We start from the raw sequence: 22,207 nt of genomic DNA on the forward strand, positions 1-22,207 counted from the left end.
AAGGTCAGAAGACAACCTCCAGGAGCTGGCACTCCAAGGGTCGGATTTCAGGTCCCCAAGCCCAGCGGCAAGCACCTTTACCTGCTGAGCCATCTTTTTGGCCCAGTGTAGAATTTTGAAGCAAACAATATTAAATGTTAGCATAATTACATGGAGAATAATAGAAACTATTGTATTTTAAAACTCTCCTTAAGAAATCCTTATCAAACCATGTCAATTGCTTAATAATGGCTATTTACTGTTCTAAACATAAACTCTACACAAAGGAGTATGGGAGCCCAGGAGCCCACTCCACATTCTCGATCTGAACAAGGGAAACAAAAATGGGTTCCCAATTCTACTGCTGTCAACGCACTGTGCAGTGTGCAGAAGCTGTGAAGGGCAGCTCTGTGCTGTACAGACACAGCGCAGCAGAGGCTCTCACACCATGTGGAAGGCAAGATGTGCCACTCTGCCTGCCACCCAGGCCAGACACAGCAGGGCACATGAGGACTTCCTACTGAGCCGTCTGTAACAGAACAGTCTAGCACCATGGCCACTCCATTTTTGTTATTCCTCAACAACTCCATTTGGTAATAGATACAAGTAGCAAGCTGATCACAACACACACACACACACACACACACACACACACACACAGAGAGAGAGAGAGAGAGAGAGAGAGAGAGAGAGAGAGAGAGACAGAGAGACAGAGAGACAGAGACAGAGACAGACTTAGGGTTTCTATTTCTGCACAAACATCATGACCAAGAAGCAAGTTGGGGGGGAAAGGAGTTTATCAGCTTACATTTCCACATTGCTGTTCATCACTAAAAGAAGTCAGAACTCAAGCAGGACAGAAAGCAGGAGCTGAAATTTTGTAATTTTATGAGGCCCCGTTTGATCTTAGAGCATAAGCTACTGGTGTTCTGTTCAGGAACTTACCCCCTGTACCGATGTCCTCAAGGGTCTTTCCCAGTTTCTTTTCTATTAGTTTCAGACTGTGTGGCTTTATGTGGAAGTCCTTGATCCACTTGGAATTGAGCTCAGTACAAGGAGATAAGAATGGATCAGAAAACTGGGCATGTCACTTCCTGAGGACCCTGTTATACCACTACTGGGCATATATCCAGAGGATTCTTCAGCATGTAATAAGGACACATGCTCAATTATGTTCATAGCAGCCCTATTTGTAGTGGCCAGAAGCTGGAAAGAATCTAGGTGTCCTTCAACGGAGTAATGGATACAAAAAATGTGGTGTATATATACACAATGGAGTACTATTCAGCCATTAGAAACAATAAATTCATGAAATTCTTAGACAAATGGATGGAGCTGGAGAACATCATACTAAGTGAGGTAACCCAGTCTCAAAAGATCAATAATGGTATGCACTCACTGATAAGTGGATATTAGACTAGAAACTTTGAATACCCAGGACATAATCCACAAATTAAATGATGTCCAAAAAGAATGGAGGAGTGGCCCCTGGTTCTGGAATGACTCAATGCAAGAGTATAGGGGAATTCCAGAACAGGGAAGTGGGAAAGGGTGGATGGAAGAATAGGGGGATGGAAGAGGGCTTATGGGACTTGCGGGGAGTGGGGACCGAGAAAAGGGGAAAGCATTTGCAATGTAAATTAAAAAAAAAAAAAGAATGGATCAATTCACATTCTTTGGAGGTCAGGTTGCATGCTGACCTCCAATTGAACCAGCACCATTTGTTGAAAAAGCTATCTTTATCCGGGCAGTGGTGGCGCACGCCTGTAATCCCAGCACTCTGGGAGGCAGAGGCAGGCGGATTTCTGAGTTCGAGGCTAGCCTGGTCTACAGAGTTGAGTTCCAGGACAGCCAGGGCTATACAGAGAAACCTTGTCTTGAAAAAATCCAAATCCACACACACACACACACACACACACACAAAGGCTATCTTTTTTTCACTGGATGTTTTCAACTCCTTTGTCAAAGATCAAGTGGCCGTAGGTGTGTGGGGTTCATTTCTGGATCTTCAATACTGTTCCACTGATCCACCTGCCTGTCACTGTACCAATACCATGCAGTTTTTAACACTATTGCTCTGTAGTATTGCTTGAGGTCCAGGATACTGATTCTCCCTGAATTTCTTTTACTGTTGAGAATAGTTTTAGCTATCCTGTTTTTTTGTTGTTGTTGTTGTTATTCATTCCAGATGAATTTGAGAATTGCTCTAACTCTATGAAGAACTGAGTTGGGATTTTGATGGGTATTGTGTTGAATCCTTATATTGCTTTTGGCAAGATGGCCATTTTAACTATATTAATCCTGCCAATCCATGAGCATGGCAGATTTTTCCATTTTCTGAGGTCTTCTTCCATTTCCTTCAAGTTTCTGAAAGGCAAAGGACACCATCAAAAGGATAAATCTGCAACCAACAAATTGGGAAAAGATCTTCACCAACCCTACATCTGAGAGAGAGCTAATATCCAATATATACAAAGAACTCAAGAAGTTAGATCCCAGAAAACCAAATAACCCTATTAAAAATGGGGTACAGAGCTAAACAAAGAATTTTCACCTGAAGAACTGAGAAGCATCTTAAAAAATGTTCAACTTCATTAGTCATTAGGGAAATGCAAATCAAAACAACCCTGATTGTTCTGGAAAGACTCAGTGAAGCAGTATTCGGCAAAACCAGAACGGGGAAGTGGGAAGGGGTGGGTGGGAGGACAGGGGGAGAGAAGGGGGCTTACGGGACTTTCGGGGAGTGGGGGGCTAGAAAAGGGGAAATCATTTAAAATGTAAATAAAAAATTATATCGAATAAAAAAAAAAAAAAAACAACCCTGAGATTTCATCTCACACCAGAATGGCTAAGATTAAAATCTCAGGAGGCAGCAGGTGTTGGTGAGGACGTGGAGAAAGAGGAACACTCCTTCACTGCTGGTGGTGTTGCAAGATGGTACAACCACTCTGGAAATCAGTTTGGCGGTTCCTCAGAAAATTGGGCATGTCACTTCCGGAGGATCCTGCTGTACCACTCCTGGGCATATACCCAGAGTATTCCCCAACATGTAATAAGGACACATGCTCCACTATGTTTATAGCAGCCCTATTTATAATAGCCAGAAGCTGGAAAGAACCCAGATGTCCCTCAATGGAGAATGGATACAAAAAATGTGGTGTATATATACACAATGGAGTACTATTCAGCCATTAGAAACAATGAATTCATGAAATTCTTAGACAAACAGATGGAGCTGGAGAACATCATACTAAGTGAGGTAACCCAGTCTCAAAAAGATCAATCATGGTATGCACTCACTGATAAGTGGATATTAGCCTGGAAACTTGGAATACCCAAGACATAATATACATATCAAATGATGCCCAAGAAGAATGGAGGAGTGGCCCCTGGTTCTGGAAAGGCTCAGTGCATCATTTTAGGGCAATACCAGAACAGGAAAGTGGGAAGGGGTGGATGGGGGAACAAGGGGAGGGAAGAGGGCTTATGGGACTTTCGGGGAGTGGGGAGCCAGGAAAGGGGAAATCATTTGAAATGTAAATAAAAAATATATAAAAAAAAATTAAAAAAAAAAAAAGGCAGCAGGAGCTGATGCAGAGGCCAGCCATGGAGGGATGTTACTTTCTGGCTTCCTTCCCCTGGCCTGCTCAGCTTGCTTTCTTATGGAACCCAAGAGCACCAGCCCAGGGATGACTCCACCCACAAGGAGACCTCCCCCCTTGATCACTAGTTGAGAAAAATCCAGTTACAGCTGGATCTCATGGAGGCATTTCCTCAAGGGAGGCTCCTTTCTCGGTGATAACTCCAGTTTGTGTCAAGTTAACACACAAAACCAGCCAGTTCTCTCTCTCTCTCTCTCTCTCTCTCTCTCTCTCTCTCTCTCTCTCTCTCTCTCTCTCTCTCTGTTTGTCTTTCTCCCTCTTTCCCTCTCCCTCTCTCTCCTTATTTCAGTATTTTTTTTTCCAGGAGTACTTTTTAAAACATTTAAAAAATATGTTTAAACTGAAAATTTCATATTGTCATTATTACATAAGTTTCTAAAGATTTTAAAGAAATCATTCAAAATGTGATACAGTCTAGTGTTTATTTATGTTATGGCAGGTACACTTGAATTTCAAATTTTAAAACATATAAAAAGTGATTCGGGACCAACATCTGTATCAACAGTGGACAAGTGTCTGGTTATTTATTATACAGCAGGGTACAAGGTAGTGCAGATGCCAATCAGGCAGCACAGATGAGATTATCAGTAGGCTTTCTACAGGCAACAGCATATGCTGCTGTTTGAGAAATTCAGAATCTGCCTCCAATGCTCAAGTTGTCTAACATTTCTATGGTCAAACAGTGTTAGGTATTTAGTTTGGCAAATGTTCAAAGTAAAGTAGAAATGTATTCGTAAGCATGACCGATATGCACATCCGGTCTTGATCTCAGAAAGAACCGCAGGTACAGATCAGAACTCTCCCTATATGAAATAATTTACACACAGATGGGTGCTATCATATCACTATCTAAAATAATCACTAAATACAATTTTTTTTCAGAAATAAACAAGCAAGTTTTTTCATTATCAGTTATCAAAAACATAGTGTTAATGGTATTTCAAACAAATGATACTCTAAAATCATAGAATTCACTGAGTTTTGAGAATGTATAACTAAATTAACCAAATGTACTGTAGTACAACCATATTAGGAAGCCAATGATCAGAAAATACAACAGCATGAAGAAAATTTAATCCACAAAACTGTTTTCAGGCTTTAAGGTAAAATAGTTCCACAGTTTACAGATAAAACAAGGCAACAAAACCTCGTGCTTGTCTTGAGTAAGTACTCTATGCAGAAGATGTAACACTTTGTTTGTAGACAGCATGGTATGCATTTCTCAGCAACACATAAGGAAAACAAGATTCCAAGAGATCCATTGTCAGGAATGGTGATTCTTGTACAATCTGAAAAAGTAAAAAAATAGTCAAAATTCAAGTTACTCAATGGGAGTAGTAAACAACTCTATATTCTCATTTGAAACAGACACAAACTGTTTTTACTTCAGAATCTAAAATGCAAATGTGCTACAGTGAAGCCTATCAAAATACTTTTAAATGATACTTTCAAGTTTATCAATTAATCAATAGGAACACATACTCTAAAGTGAATACAAACATATTACAAATGTAATGGTACATTTTAAAAAGCTCAAAACCTAGAAAGTAAAGTAAAAAATAAGACTACCTATGATTAAATAGAAAGCAGTAAAGTCTAGAGTTCACGAGGGAAGAAAGTCTAATATAGGCCTGCGTGGCGGGGAAAGGTCATGGGAGATGACATGGAGCTATGAGTTCTGCTGACTCCACATAGACACAGGTGTCTACAGGCAAAGGAAACTAACAAGAGTCTCGCAGACACTGCCACGGGAAGCTCAGAGAATTAAACTTGGCCTGAGCACATCCTTATAGTTAACGCTCACCTTCAGTCTTTCGACTTACTATTATTGACCTATGGCTAAACAGGAGAAGTGCCAATCTTAGCAGAAAGTTTTAGAAAGTGTATGGTTTAGGTGGAGTGACCACAAGAAATGGAAAAAAAAAACAAAAATCACAAAAGAAACAGAACAAAACACCAACAAAGCTTTCACTTGCCAAGAAGAGACATGCTAAGGACTGGAACATTTTGTTATCAGTAAAAGTTAATTAAACTGAAATGAGACATACCATATCCAGTAGCAAATAAACAGATTCTCTATTTCTTGTTGTAGTTTTATCTGTCTCTTGGCCAATTTTCAGTAGACTGGAGGATGCAAGCTTAAAAGTACACACATGTAATCAATGAGGCTGGCAAAGAAACGCTGCTCACTTACAGTTCATTTCCAACACAATTCACCTTCAACAAGCTTCCATTATGCAATGTATAAAGTAAGATGACCTAGACCTCCCATCAATCAACAATTAAGGTACATAAAACAAGTAAGGTATCCATATCAAATAGCCGTTAAAACTAACATTTTCCTCAAGTTTGTTTCTTAAAATGATTCAAATTGTTTTCTTTTTCCCAAAATCCATAATACTCTACAGCGGCCCCACCCCTACCCCTTTTACAAGTAGTTTTGTTTTTAATGGCCAAACATGGTTGGAAAGCAAAATAGAAAATTCCAAAATTTCCCAATTTCCAATAATCAGTCCCTAAATTTGAATTCCATGCCATTCTATGTATGACCCCACTCCATCTTGCTGAGGCACAGAGTTGTCCCTCTGTCCAGCATATCCAGAGTCCATATATACGTGTATGTTAGTTACTTGGTCATTAGTTCCCTGGCTGAATGACATGGTAATGCAGTGTTTCTGTTCAAGTGACCCTTTCCATACAATGGTGCCCACAAATGTACAGCCAAGGAGGAGTCTTTCCTTCCCGTGAGAATGTAGAAATTCTCAGAGGAATATTTTGTGAAATATGTAAAAAATACTCCAGCGCCGGCTATGTTCTAGTAACTGGATTCCCCACCCCCATGGTCTCCGTGGCCCCCATGCGACGGCCTCAGTCTGTCTCCAGCCGGCATTCAAGTTTGTATCAAGACTCTGAAATCTCCAGGAAAAGCTAATCTATCTGCAGAAGGGAAGGGAATTTATTCTAATGCTGCTGCCACAAGTCAAACTGAAGTTACTTACAGCCGTAATGTATGCCACTGTATAGAGTAATGGATACACGGTCCTCAGAAATAAACACGATAGTGTGGGGGATAGTCATATTGTTGGAAGACAGTTTGAATTAAAAGCCATAATTAACAGACAACATCTGACCAACCTGAACTTCTGCAAATAGAGACAATGAAAATGTATGCTGGACCAATCTTAGTGGTACACATCTTTAATCTCAGCACTCAGGAGGCAGATGGATCTCTGTGAGTTAGAGGCCAGTCTGGTCTACATCGTGAGTTCCAGGACAGCTAGGACTACATAGAGACCCTGTCTCAAAAATCCCAATAATGATGATGAAAGGAGGGAGGGAGGGAGGGAGGGAGGGAGGGAAGAAGGGAGGGAGGGAGGGAGGGAGGAAGGAAGGGAGGGAGGGAGGAAGGAAGGGAGGGAGGGAGGGAGGGGGAGGGAGAATGTAATGCTTTTATTAAGGCCATATCTACCTTCCTGGTATTTGATTGTAATCAACTAGCAATAAAATGAAACCCCAATCTGGACATAATGCAGTACTGAAAACTATCTGTTTTGGTGGACACAGTAACACTCATTAAAACTGCAATGGATTAGTAAAAATAGAACCTATAAGGAACTCATGGATACAGTGATGGTGAGTTGTTTTAAAGGCTTTCTGGGGATAGACAGGAAAACCACTTAAAAACAAGAAGACAAATTGGTGGGACAGGACCTGCTGAACTACTTGGTGAAGACCAGGCTGCTATTACCACACAGGGCTGTAGAAGCTGAGCCTTCTACACACAATATAGAAGAAGAGAAAGTGAGAGCAGAAGCACCAAGCATGTTTCTGAAGTATGCCAAAGTGTTCTACACTGCATAGGCTCTAACGGTCAAGATTAATGGAGTCAGGTCTCTGGGTGGAATACAGCACCGAGGTCAACCACATGGTCCCTGAAAGAGTGTAACATCTGCACAATGCTGTCATGAGTTAAAAATACAGTAAGTACTGATTATAATATCCTTCCAAGGTTTGTTATAGGCTGTTGAGAATCCCCAACCATCACCATTATCTGCTACTAACGTCCAAGAACTACATGCAGCCATGTCTGATGGGTAGACAGCACTGTTCTCTTTTGGTAGCAAGTCCTATTCTCCCACTTAATGATCAGTGTCACCCAAAGCAGAGGATCCTCCTGTTGAAGTGAAGTCAAAGCCCACCTCACAGTCCACCAATGTACATCATCACCTTCATTTACCCCAACCACACCAGGGTCATCTCTGGGTCACAAGAAGGGTGGACACAGGATAACAGAGTATTTCGAGGGATTTCGTTCTCCTATTATTATGGCATGCACAAACTTTTCTATTATTTCTATTAATAATTTATTGTGCTTTAGTAGTTTCCTGCATATAGTAGGTGTGTGTGTGTGTGTGTGTGTGCGCATGCATGTAGTTTAATACTATCCCTGGCTTCAAGTACCATATTGGCGTGGGGAACTTAGAATGCATAATCTATAGATAAGAGGTAAACGTACTGTGTATTAGATCCTAAAAAAAGACAATTTCAATCTAGGCTTGTATTCATAGTAATTTTAAGAAAGGACATTTAACCCCAACACACACACACACACACACACCACAAAATTTAAAAGCTAACAGAATTTTCAACAAAGAAAAAGCCCCAAATATTCTAGGCTTCATTTTGTTTAAACCATCTGTCCTTGAAGCAAAGTATGAAAATGATATGTTGATAAAGAAAAATACTGCACTAAACCTGTCTGATGACAGACTTAACATTACTCTTTGGTAGCAAGTCACATGTAATTTTATGGGTTTGTTTTTGCTTGTGTGTGTATGTATATGCCTTCATGACTGTGTGTACATGGGCATCAGATCCCAAGGGCTGTAGGCACAGGCAGTATGTCTGCCGTGGGTGCTGTGACCTGGACATGGAAGAGCAGTGAGCTTCCTCAACTGCTGGGCCATCTCTAGCCCTGCAAATCATACTTTTATTGTTGACTTTATACTTAGTATTTCTTCAAATGAGTAGGAATAAGGAAAAATACCTTCTGCTACTGTTTTATAAACTTTTTATTTTCTGTATGAGTACCTGGATAAGTGTGTGTGCCGTGTGTGTGTGTGTGTGTGTGTGTGTGTGTGTGTGTGTGTGCCGTGTGTGTACAGTACCCAAGCTGGCTGTGTGTGTGCCGTGTGTGTACAGTACCCATGCTGGCTGTGTGTGTGCCACGTGTGTACAGTACCCATGCTGGCTGTGTGTGTGCCGTGTGTGTACAGTACCCAAGCTGGCTGTGTGTGTGCCGTGTGTGTACAGTACCCATGCTGGCTGTGTGTGTGCCGTGTGTGTACAGTACCCACGCTGGCTGTGTGTGTGCCGTGCGTGTACAGTATCCATGCTGACTGTGTGTGTGCCGTGCGTGTACAGTATCCATGCTGGCTGTGTGTGTGCCGTGCGTGTACAGTATCCATGCTGGCCAGTCCCTGGGGCGGGAGTTACAGGTGGGTCCCTGGGGCGGGAGTTACAGGTGGGTCCCTGGGGCGGGAGTTACAGGTGGGTGTGAGCTGCACAAGGGAGGTCTGGGAACTGAGAATCAAATAATCTTAATGGAGGAGCCGCCAGGAGTCACTCCAGCCCTTTGTTTTTTTGGAAAGAGGGTCTCACCTGTTGGCCCAGGCTGCCCTGGACCATATAACCCTATCTCTGCCTCCCCATTATCTATGGCATGGTCTGTGTGCGCCATCACAGCTCCCCAGCAGTGTTCTTGCTGCGGAGTTTGTCACTACCATGGTCTTTCTCTCAGTGAGTGGAAATGAGGAAACGGCATCTTTTAAAGGACATGTCATCTCTCTAGGCTTCCACTTTTCTTTGAAGAAAAAAAATCTTTTGAATGTGAAGACAATCTTTAATGCAAACATTAGTTTAAGCCGACAGGCCACAGAGCAGAGCTCTGGAAGGAGAGGCTCCAAGCCATAGGGAAAACGATAAATGACGCAATCTACCTTCCACAACTAAGACACTAAAAGACAAACAAGATGTAGTCCTTAATAAACTGAGAACAAAAATGTCTTTGGACAACACGAAATAAAATGTAACAATAATGGGAATTTACTGTTGCATAACATAGGCATAACTTTTTGTTTCCTTTGTAAAATGTCTTGATATTTGGTTAGACGTACCGCCAGGAATTCTTTAAGTCGGTCTTCAATACTTCCTTTGTGAATTGTAAACAAAGCTGCAGCAATCTGGTTGATGGCTTTGGCCAAACAATGTATATTGTTGCAGTGTCCTAGGAAAGAACAAACAGGGCTGTGTAGTCTGTGTGACCACAAAATATGATTGTAACAAACAGACGCTTGAATGACTCCTCAGACTATGTGAACGGCACCATGACTAAGAACTAGGAGTGTTTTTAAATATTACAGTAAGACTGCAACTAATGACCAGGTCAGTATTTCATTAGTAGGCACACACTCTGGAAAGCTGTGATGCTGGCCCTACATCTTGGACATGTAAATGCTAAGGGCCAAACTGCTTTAAGGCACACCCACCCTCTCAGGCCCTGAACCCACCCCGTGATCTGAACAGGCACACTAACCTATGCTCACTTTTGAGTGACCCTCCACACATTTCACATTTCAGAACATTAGGATGCCTACTCCAAAGCTACTGTTTGGCAGATTGTGAGCACTATTTTATCAGAAGAGAACATTACCCAAAGAGAAAAATACATGTAGCACTAAAGCCAGTGTTCTTTATTGTTACAACAGTTGTAAACCAAGTAAATACCTTCTATTGCAGGGCTGTACTGTGACATCACATTGCTGGCCAGTGTAGGCAAGGAAACTGCTACAAAGACCATCAGGAGACAAGCAATCTTATATTCTTCTTCTGGACTAATGTTCTCTAAAGAAAAAAAATAAGGAATAAAAAGCAAGCTTTTCTTCAGGATTATTTGAAAGTTAATAATCTAAACTAAAAAATAAAGGGAATAAATTTTATTTAAATTTTCTAATCAAAAACTGATGAATACTTATGAGAATGCCATACATATTGCCACTCATAAATTTCTTATCTTATAATCTGAAAATTCACTTAAAAATTCCTTTTTTTCCCTAGGAGAGCTAAGAATATATAAATATATTGCTTAAAGGTTACCAATATTGAAAAGGGGACTGCATTACTTATTTCTCCATTCTAGAAAACAGAAGGAAGCAGTTCTGAATGAAAATATCTAGTACATTCTGTAGCTATAAGACAATAACCTTTACTAAAACACTTTTAGTATTTAAATTGTTCTGTTTAGCACTTGGGTATTCTCTGACCACTGAGAACTTAGTTACCCTGCAGTTGGCAATTATATGAAGCTATAGACTGATTACAGGAAAACAAAAGCACAGTGAATTTCTAAACTTTGGTTGATCATAAAAATAGCTATAAGCAATAATTTATATATTACGTGAATTAGGAAAAACAGTGTAATTAAGAAAACTAATAAACTCAATGATTGTAAGTTGGCTCAAAAGAGTAGAAAAGGGGCGTAGTGGCTAAGAGTGCTTGCTGCCCTTGCAGAGAACCTGGGTTCAGTTCCCAGTACCCACATGATGGCTCACGGCCGTCTGTAATTCCAGCTCCGAGGTGTCTTCACTCCGTGGGCACCAGCCATGCACATGGTGCACATAAGTAAGGGCAGGCAAAATATCCATATACATAAAGTGAAAAAAACTTAAAGAGAAATTAAAATCAAGAGTAGAGAGGGCATTTCAATACCAAAACGAAACCAACCAAACAAAAAAGCATCATCAACAACAATAAAAAAAAACCAACCAAACAAAAAAAAAAAAAACCCCACCTTATTTGTAAATAAGAAACCAAGAATTATTTTGAACATTTTTTGACACTATGTTTCAAAGGACTGACCTTATAGTTTCTAAATGGTCAGTGTTATACAACTTTTTATGGTGACCATCCATTCTAATTAAAACAGGACACCCTTTTCTAGGACCAGCTCCCTGGCTATCATAAGGGCAGTCTGTCTTCCACCCACATACAAATGTTCTCATCTTCTCCATCTCACAAAGTCCCTGTCACAGGCTGGGGTAGAGCTAAAGTGTAGAGTGTGTAGGGCCTACATGTGCTTCCCAACACAAGTACAATGTCTTGGCCTCCCTCTGCCTCTAGCTATTATAAGTTCCTTCCTTTGTTCCCGACAGAGCTGCCCATAGAGTATGCCCAGCCCCTTCTCACACTCATCTGAGTGTTCTCGCACTGACTCCACAGACACGAATCCATCATCACAGCTCGCTAATGGTGCCCAGTTCGTGACTTGCTTTCACTTTCTTAGGAGCTTTTTTCCAAGTGCTTGTTTTCTCTGATGACACTGGTCCTTCCATGTTAGTCGGTACTGTGTGCTTTTTCCTCTTGTCCCTGAGCTCACTAAGCTGAAATGGCACTTGCTGTATCTATCCACACCAAAGGACTTGGACAGTATTGTAATGACTGTGCTACAGCAAAAACTCCAAAGCAAGGCATTTTGTCTTCTTTATCCTGATGTATTCCAATTATAAATGAATGAATGAATACATAAAGCTTAACATAAGACATTTTGAAAAACAAGCACTACGTGTATCCCTTGGCTGCCCTATAACTTTAGTAAGAAAGCGCCATATTTTAATGCATTTTACCTGATTTTTGTGAGGAAAGAGCTACTACTAAGGCAGGATCAATCTCACATGGTAATCCAGCAGCTGATGACAGCTCATACACATTCATTGCAACCTGACAAAAATACAGGAGTTACAAAGAAATAAATATTTTAACTTCTGAGAAAGTTTACTTGAGTAAGAAACTATTTATGGTATACATCAGTCTGCCTACAAACATACTAGAAGATTTCAGCACTTGGCTGAAGCAGGGTTGAGCATGCAGGTAACCCACACTAGACAATGCTCTAATCCTGTTCCTTATAACTTCCCACTGTGCAAACAAGGCTTGCAGCCCCTCTGTGGCAAGGTCTACACAATGACACTTTTTGTCTTGCAAAGATGGAAGTAAAATATCAAGTGGAACAAAGAAAGAGAGAAAAAAAGAAAGAGGAAGGAAGGAAGGAAGTCAAATGTGATGGCTCACTCCTGTAATATCAGCACTTCAGAGTTCAAGGCCAGCCTGGTCTACAGAATGAGTACCAGAGCTCAGCCTGGGCTGAATTTGTATTACTGAATCTATGCTTACATCCACAGTTACTTAATGAAAAACTTTAGGGATTCAATACTTAATCAGATCTATAAGCATAGCAAATTACAGACAAGAATTAAAAACCTAAGAATCTAATAAAATAATTTCTGATAATTTTCTACATCATGCATAGATTCCAATCATTCAAGATATGCTGACTGATATTTTAGGTAAAGCCTGTGTACATAATTGGTGATCTCTGATATTCACAGTTAGTAAAGCTCAGACAAATAGAAACAACCATGGGATAAGTTGCAGAGACATACCGCTCCCCATACACCAATACAAACTCTAAGTGCATCAAAGATATAAATGTAAAAACTAAAATTTCAAAATTTTGGAAGAAAATACAAGGCATAAATCCTGATGACCTTCGTCAAAACAATATTTGTTTGTTTGATAGCAAAACTCTAAACAAAAGAAAAAATAGATAAGCCAAAGTACGCTGAAATGAAAGATTTTTGTGATTCTTGGATACCACGAAGAAATTGAAAATTCAGAACCATGATTCTACCTACTGAAGATGTATTACCTCTTGACCGTTCAAAGATAAAATGATGTGGGACAGTGATAGCTCAGGGAGAAGGCACTTTCCCTGGCCTAAGCCTGGTGATGGAGCTCAAGGCCCAGGCCAGGCAAAGGTAAAAGGAGAGATCCAACTCTGCACACAGGCGACACAGGCTAAAAATGGGCAATGGATCCACATAACTCTTTCTCTAAAGAAGCCATACAGACACATCATAGATGTGTGCAGCCTTGTGAATGAAGGAGATGCAAATCAGCACAGGGTAATACCTCTGCACACCTACTAAAATGGCTCTCATCAAGAAGACAAGGACTAAGCCCTGGCACCCTCATTCAGTGTAGATAGCAATATAAAACAGTCTGTTTGGTGGTTCCTAAAACTAAATAGTTGCTACAGAATCAATTCATTATGCAAGAGACCAAAAGCATCAACACGGATAAAAAAAAATAGCATTATTTACAGTGTCTAAGAAGTAAAATTAACACATATCCATAATTGATAACTGAATAAACAAACTATAGTACAGTCATACAATAAAATACTAAAAAATTAAGTGCTAACACATGCTGAAATATGGTGGACCATGAAAACATGCTAAGTTAAAGATATCTAAATCAAAAACTCTCTGGTATATGATTTATGCACAATACTCAAACAGGGTTGTCTGCAGAGTCCCAGTTATCAGCTGGGACAGGGAATGAACTGAAAGTGAAGAGCTCCTGCTCTGGGCACTGATGCTCTGCGGGATGATAAAGCTATTCTAAAACTAACTGTGATGGCCAGGACTCTAATTATATTCAAAACCATGAAACTGTACACTTTAGACAAGCAACTTCTATGATACAAGAATAAAGCTGATAAAATTCATGTATGGGATCTTTAAACCAAGTCATTTTTTTGACAGTTTGCTAAAAGCTAAATTAAAAAATTATACTAAGTAATAATTGGATTTGGGTACTATATTAGAATTCTCAGCACCTAAACATCAGTGTGCTCATAAGAACTGTTTAATCTTGTACTTTCTGCAGTATTTCTTCTTAGAAAAACTCCTTTTCTGCTCTATTCATAGTTTCAGTCATAAGATTATAGACAATCATCAATCTCACGTGCTTACTCCTATAAAGCACTACAGGAAAGCCAAAGATTAAAGGAAACAAAGCCTTCAAGATGTTTATTATCTAGAATAAATATAGGCAGAAGAAAAATAAAAAGTTGTCCACTAGCACTGAGAAAAAATGTTTTCTATTATTGGGAAATCTAGGAATGGTTCTAAGGAAATGGCAAGTGAACCTGGCCTCACAGATAGGCAGGACTTCCAAAGGCAGAGACAAAAGAGGGAAGAGTTTCAAGTAGAATTAATGAAGAGGTAAAAGGATCCTGAGAGAATGCTCATAAACTGTTAGGTCAGAAGAGACATGAAGAGAGGCAGATGATGCAAACAGAGCAGTAGATAATAAGACATTTGAACAGAGCAAGCACAGCAGCATAAATCTGTAATCCCAGCATTTGGGAGGCCGAGGCCAAGGCTGAAGCAAGAGGATTATTTAGAGTGCACAGCCAGGCTGAGTGACACAGGAAGACACTCAAACTCTGTCACACCCTAAAGTTTGAAAGACATTCTGAAACTTGAACACTGTTTAAGAGATGAGATATGCAAGGCTGTCTGTCAAGATGGTTCATCAGAGGCTTTTGACACCAAGCCTGACAACCTGCGTTTGATCCCTGGGATGGATGGACAGACAAGGACAGACAGACTGACATACATATGTATATATGATAAACCAAGTATAAAATCATGTCTCAAACATGGACACTTGCAATAACTGTGACTCCTTATACATCATGTGATTTAAACACTCTGAAATCACAGCTGGGATTAAATCAGTAGTTTTGATCACATGGATCAAAATTTTTACAACAAATTAACTATGGACCCTTAAAGGGCTATGGACTGCCTGTCTTACAGTCATTAAGGAAAAATAAAATGCTAGAAGAAACTGGTTTTGAGTAGATGACAGCCATCTTTTGTAAGACTTTTAAATACCTATTTTAAAAACTGATACAATTTGAGTTTACAACAACTCATCTTTCAGCTTTATGACCAAGAAAGAAAAACCTAGTACATTAAAGGGGGGGGGGTAAAAAAAATACATTTTTTAACAAATTTCATGTCCTTATAACCATAAAGTTGATCAAAGAAGGCTGGTTTTCAGAATGGTTAGGAACATCTTGGTACTGAGAGCGCAGGGACAGTGTCGATCTCAGGCATGTATGCTATTTCCAGGTTTTTACATTTCATTCCACGTGTAACTTGGACATCTCATTGAACAAACTACAAACGCTAATACAACTCTACCTTCATATCAGTTTCCCGAGGAATGTGATCCTTGAAATCTTCAATGGAGCTCACAAGGAAAGGAATGTGGTAGGACAGAACCTAGGCAGGGAGACAGCAAACAGGTCAGTGCTACCCAGCAGACCGCACGCTAGGAAATACTACTACCCTTTGATAAATCAGGTTTTCACAAGAATGTAGCAAGCTCACTGGGTCTTTCTAAAAAGCCAAAATAAATAGAAATGATATGCATTCGGTATTAAGGTGACTGAGATTATAGTTCTAAAGGAACACTTTAATGTGTAACAAAGCTGAAACAGTGCATCAACCAAATTCAATACCAAACTAAAAATGTACTTTATTTACCATTACTACACAAACTGGAATTTTATTATTGCTAACTATGGATTTTAGTTTCTGGAAAAGGCAGAGATGATGCGGAAATGGTTTCTTACATCTCTCAGTGCTTCTTGTGCCAATGACCGGAAGGATAAAATAACACCAATTATTGTCATCCTTTTCAAGACACTATCAACAGCTAAATTGCAAAGAAGGGAAGAAGAGAAAGAAAAAGTTATAAAGTGACATTTTATTTTAGCTTTGGAAAAAACTCTCAAAATCAAAATTTCTGGAATAGCATGACTAGGGCAATTTGACTCAACAAATGTTTAAAAATACTGATATCTAATATTTAAACTTTAAGCTATCAATTCTCATTCTCTCTCTCTCTGTCTCTCTGTCTCTCCCTCCCTCCCTCCCACATATACAGACACATTCACAGACACACATAGCTCTGTTATTTTAAATGTGTTAGAAGTTCACATTAATCATGATCTTGAAATAATCCCCTCATAAACTTGGCAGAGGTTGGAGTAAGGAGAGAGCCAGGGATTAATCCAGGGACAAAGATTATTGGGCGATTTGGAGCCAACCCCTCAGATGGTACAGGAACTCTGAGTAAATTATTGATTTTAATTTTTTTTGTTTTGTTTTGTTTTATTCCAGTGTCTCTGTATAGGTGGTTGCCTGAATGTATGCTCGGAGTAGAACCCAGGTTCCACGGAAGAGCAGTGCTCTTAACCATGAAACCTTCTCTCCAGTTCTGTTCTGTTCTTTCCTTTTAAAAGATTTATTTATTTTATGTATGTGAATACAATGTGGTTGTCTTTAGACACACCAGAAGAGGGCATCAGATCCCATTACAGATGGTTGTGAGCCACCATGTGGTTGCTGAGAATTGACCTCAGAACCTCTGGAAGAGCATTCAGTGCTCTTAACCTCTGAGCCATCTCTCCATCTCTCCAGCCCCACTTTCTCCCATTCTTATTTTAATTTATTTTTTAAAAAACATTTTAATGTGCACTTCTGTGAGTCTCTGTGTGTGATGCTAGTGTGGATATCAAGAAGACCAGAAGGTGTCAGATGCCCTGGAATTGGGAACTGTGTACTGGCAGTTGTGTGCTATGCTATTGATGAGGGTGCTGGAAACCAAACTCCAGTCCTCTGCAAGAGCAGCAAGTAATCCTAACTGCCGAGCTATCTCTCTAGCCCCCTTAAGAAAATTAAGTTGTGGCCAAAAAAGGAAAAATGTATATAAAGATCAGAAGCAGCCCTATGGCCTACCACCTCTGAGCTACACAGGGTTATCCTGGTCAGTGATGGCTGGGAGATGACAAGCAGTTGGGGCAGAGCTAAGTTACTGGAACCCATGGTGAGGGACTTGAGTACTTGTATATTGCTCAGAGAAAACTATTTTGAAAATGATTACTATATCCTTCATACTCAAACTGTGCTAACAAAATAAGAGACTGAAATTCAAAGGTAACATGTATTAAATACCCTATACAAGGCAATGAACTACATTACATTGAACTAATGTAGACCTAATATATTAAGTTTAGTAGGTTCAAGAACTCATTAAAGGTAATATTTGCTAATAACTGACATGTAATAAAAAATACAGTCAAGCATCTATGAAGTAAAGTTGGTGTAGTGATACACATCTTTAATCCTAGCAACTCGAAAAACAGAGAGGCAGGCAGACCATTGTGAGTTTAAGGCCCATATGTATTGAGACCCTGCCACTTGGAGAATTAATGAATGAATGAATGAATGAATGGAGAAGATGTACACTGAAAAGTTCCTGTGACTAATATTTTTTGTTATTTCTCTTCATATGCTGAAGAGCACTTTCCATAGTTTGCTGCTTGCATTTATGTTACAAATTTTGGGTAGAAATTACATATTGCATGTTAGATCTTTTGAATGTTTATAAAAGGTACCATGGGTTACCCACATGATAATCTTTTAAAGAGTGCAGCCATCTGGTCTGGTTTGTCAAAGCTGGTCCTCATTTGTGTTAGAACATCAACATTCTCCACCACAAGTTTCTAAAAAGAAAAAAAGAAAAAAAAAAACACAGGTCAGGCACAGATCTTTGTTTTAATGACTCATGCACTTGCTTGTGAATTACCACTGGAAAGACAAAAAGCAAAATTCATCAGGTCCAGAGGTTCTATGCTATACAATTGTTTTAATAAAATAATCTCAAAATGATTTATGTAAGAGTAATATTTTCCTTTAGTTTTCCAATTCATGAAGCGGTCAGGAAAAATTCAGCAGAATAAATAGCGAGAGAAAGGACCACCACATGCTTAGATACACTACGGTACTTTAAACATGTCTTTTCTAGTCTGGCAAGTTCCAGAGGTTTAGTGACCCAAATTAAAATTCTCTCAAAATGTACAGTCATTTTATAAATACATACAAATGTGTGTGTGTGTGTGTTTTCAATGTAATTTATCTCAGCACTGACATATCCCTAAAATGATAAAAACGGTAATTTAAAATGTTGCTGCCATTAACTATCTTTACTTAAATATTAAGCAGTCCAAACATATTTTCAATGAGCTTAAAGGCTTTAAGATAAAACATACTGCATCAAATTTGCTGGCTAGTTTTATGTCAACTTGGTACAAGCTAGAGTCATCTGAACCGAGAGAACCTCATTCAGAAATGTGCTCCCAGCAGATCTGGCTCTAGGACATTTTCTTCATTAGTGAGTGATGGGTGTAGGCCCAGATCACTGTGGGTGTGATGTCATACCGGGGCGGATGGTCTTCTAAGAAAGCAGGCTGTGCAACATGGGGAGCAAGCCAGTAAACATCAGCCCTCCACGGTCCCAGCTTCCTGCCCTGCTTGAGTTCTTGACTTCCTTCGGTGATAGATTATGATGTGGAAGCATACACCAAATAAACCCTTTCCTCTGCAACCTGCCATTGGTTATGGTGTTTTGTCATAGCAATCGCAACCCTAACCTAGGTATGTGGTTAGTGGTAGAGCACTTGCCTATCACATGAGAGGCCCTGCACTCAATCTCTAATATTGCCCAATAAACTAATAATATTCATGTTACAATCCGTGGTAATGTGGAAAGCAATCTATTCAGATAATAAATTGGAACAAACAAAACAACTTGGGCTAGAATTTGGGAATAATCAAATAAAAGCATCATTATGCAACAGAATAAAGGCTTAAAAGAACACTGAGAAACTTGAACACCACTGTTACAAATTAAGTCGCCATTTTGGCCTCTTGTTTTCTTACCTGCAACTAAACCATGATGTCATTGCGAGGCTCTGCAAGTGCTTTAACGTCACTTACATGCTAGTACTTTCATTTCAGGCTAATTAAAATTCTAGGAATTTTCACATTCCTGAAATGTTTTACAAGAATTAATGTTTAAAGGGTGTGAAAGCCATGTAGAGCAGTCTACATTCAAAATGCAAGCTATTTGTGAGGCTGGTGCAGAAGGCTTGAGGTCAGCCGGAAAATTAACAAGACCTTGTTTCAAAATAAAAGATGAGAAAAGGGCTGGAGATGTAGCTCAGTGGTAGAGCCCTTGCCTCCCATGTGTAAGGTCAGAGCCTCAAATCCCAACACTGCAAACAAGGACAGCCAGGTGGGTTGGTGGAGACTGTACCTTAAGCTCAGCAACTTGTGATGAGATGTGCCACATAAGGCTCTCACTGAGGAACTTCATACCATACGGGCCGAGGAGCTCTGATAATGATCTCATTTCTGAAAGGAAATTCATTAATTTCAGTTTCTCGACAGAGCAAATATATTAAGACACACTGACATACTGGACTATCCCAGGTTACAAACTATTTATTAATACCCCAAACAACCAAGCCAAATCAAGTTACATGTAAAACAATCAGGCTATCTTCATTTTCTAAATCTAGCATATAATATTCACCTGATATATCAGAATATTCCTCTGCATTGAATGTTAATTCATTTTCTGTGGGTAAATTCACAAATGCTTTCATTGCAGGAAAATAAGCTATGTGGCCATTGCTGACTTGTCTTAATAAAGTTTCCAAGTACCTAAAAAGAAAAGTAAATTCATCACCAGGAGAAATGGTTTGTTCAAATATTCGTTATAGTTCACATCCCTTCATGTAAGTTTTAAGTTAACTGATAAAGTCACTGAGCACAAGGGAGGGCTGAAGGGAGGGCAGGATGGCTCAGTGGGAAGGCACGCTGAAGGCCTGGTTCCCTGCATACAGCAGGATGGCTCAGTGGGAAGGTACACTAAAGGCCTGGTTCCCTGCATACAGCAGGATGGCTCAGTGGGAAGGCACGCTGAAGGCCTGGTTCCTGGCCTCCTGTTGGTTCATATCTGTGACTCTGGTTTCAAGGCATCTGATGCCCTCTTCTGGCCTTTGAGGGAATCAGTAACACATGTGATACACGTACATACATGTAGGCAAAAGATTCATATATAAAACCTTAACCATAAAATTGTTTTCCTAAGAAGTTTATTACAAAATGAAACTTTTCCACCATTCAAAACTTCTAAATGTGTTCCTTACCAATTTGTATATAGACTTGTGATAGTCGGTTCTCCATGACTGTCTAAGTGTTGTGTTTGTTGAAGAAGAACATTATTAAATACTCTGGTGATATCAATCTGCACATAGTTCTCTATGGACTGGAGCACAGTCATATACGCTCTGACGCTTGTTAGAAGCTCTGATGGCTTTGCAATTTCCTGTGTAGCTTGATTATACATAGTCATTCCAACAATTGATCTGGGGATCAGAACAGACGTAAGATTTTCTCACTTATGTGAACAATCTACTCAACCTGCTAACATCTAATAACAAGTAAGCAATAAAATTAATTTTAAATTAATTAAATATTTTAAAAATAAAACCATGAAATTACTGTTATCTCATAACCTAAAAATGATGAAACAGGAATACAAATAATAAAAAATCATTCTGAGAAGGTACGCCACTAACAACGATCAGACCTAAGAAGGACTTTAACACCCAGTACTCTAGTGAGGACAGTGAGATATTCACCCTGTAGCTTACATTTACTTGGCACTGCTGCTTGAAGCTTCTTGGATTTTATGTGAATGAACTAAATCCCAGTATGTTCTAACAGGCTATGTAGTTATCACCACTAACATTTCATAAATAAAATAAACTAAGGTTCAAACCATAAGTAAACTATAAAAAGAGTCAATGTTTAGAAGTGGTCTGTTTAGAATGAGCAAAGTTTTCAAACACCTAAAAAGAGAATGTAAATATGTAACTACAGAAACGTTTAATTAACCATTTATAAAGTTATACACCCTGATCTAAAGTTGACTAAATAAATGAGCATCTATAAATGTTTGTTTGACTTAATGTTGGTTTTCAACAAACTACTTGACAGTTAAAACAAGATGGCACTGAACAGCACATTAAAACACGTTTACTCCCCATGTGTATATAAAGCTAAAAGGAAGTACAAGCTTGAAAATACTTCTCTAAGAGATCTTTTTCTGCATCAGTCTCTCCTATTCCCTTAAAAAAATTTAAGTTACACTGATAATTTGTGTGTGTGTGTGTGTATGTATGTGCGAGTGTGTACATGTGCACGCACTCGAGTGTGTGCGTGTGTGTGTGTGTGTGTGTGTGTGTGTGTGTGTGTGTGTAGGTTGAAGGACAATGCTGTAAAGTCAGTTCTCTCCTACCAAGTGTCTGTCTACTTCAAAGCAAGCACCTTCACCCACGGGGCCTTGTTGCAGCCAGCCTCTAGCACTTTCTCAAGAAGCTCCTGGAAGCATTAGACTTGTATTTGTAAAGATGCATCTTTACCACAGCAGACAAACCACAGCTAGGACTACATCCAGATAAGCCAACTCAAGATGAAAATTACCACTCTTTTATTTAGCCCGAGGAGCAAGACTAAAACGGAGCCATAACAACAGAACAAACACAAGCAGGGCAAGTGGCTCCCTTGTCTTGACCCCAATCACTAGAAGAGGTCTGGGGAAAAGAGCACTTGCATCCCCACGGAACATAACCAAACTATTTATACAAGGAAAACACATGAGCTAGAAGTCGAGCCTCAGATTCTGCCCAGCAGTCTCCCAGCCTCCCAGCTAATAGTGTTAAGGACCAGAAGACAGAG

General features: G+C 39.6%; 1 protein-coding gene across 1 annotated transcript in view; it reads right to left on the reverse strand.

Annotated features, from left to right (window-relative positions):
• Positions 1-4,049: 4,049 nt before the first annotated feature.
• The window catches only part of Nckap1 (NCK associated protein 1), a 75,948-nt gene continuing 57,790 nt past the window's right edge, over positions 4,050-22,207 (reverse strand). The window contains exons 21-31 of the mRNA XM_052182792.1: positions 20,614-20,832; positions 19,995-20,125; positions 19,716-19,813; positions 18,030-18,123; positions 16,189-16,271; positions 15,755-15,835; positions 12,323-12,416; positions 10,428-10,544; positions 9,818-9,927; positions 5,690-5,779; positions 4,050-4,930 (exon numbers count right to left, since the gene is read on the reverse strand). Coding sequence (XP_052038752.1) covers positions 4,814-4,930; positions 5,690-5,779; positions 9,818-9,927; positions 10,428-10,544; positions 12,323-12,416; positions 15,755-15,835; positions 16,189-16,271; positions 18,030-18,123; positions 19,716-19,813; positions 19,995-20,125; positions 20,614-20,832 — 1,234 coding nt within the window. The 3' untranslated portion in view covers positions 4,050-4,813. The remainder of the gene's footprint in view (positions 4,931-5,689; positions 5,780-9,817; positions 9,928-10,427; positions 10,545-12,322; positions 12,417-15,754; positions 15,836-16,188; positions 16,272-18,029; positions 18,124-19,715; positions 19,814-19,994; positions 20,126-20,613; positions 20,833-22,207) is intronic.

This window comes from Apodemus sylvaticus, chromosome 5 (assembly GCF_947179515.1).
Source record: "Apodemus sylvaticus chromosome 5, mApoSyl1.1, whole genome shotgun sequence".
In the NCBI taxonomy this organism is placed as follows: domain Eukaryota; kingdom Metazoa; phylum Chordata; class Mammalia; order Rodentia; family Muridae; genus Apodemus; species Apodemus sylvaticus.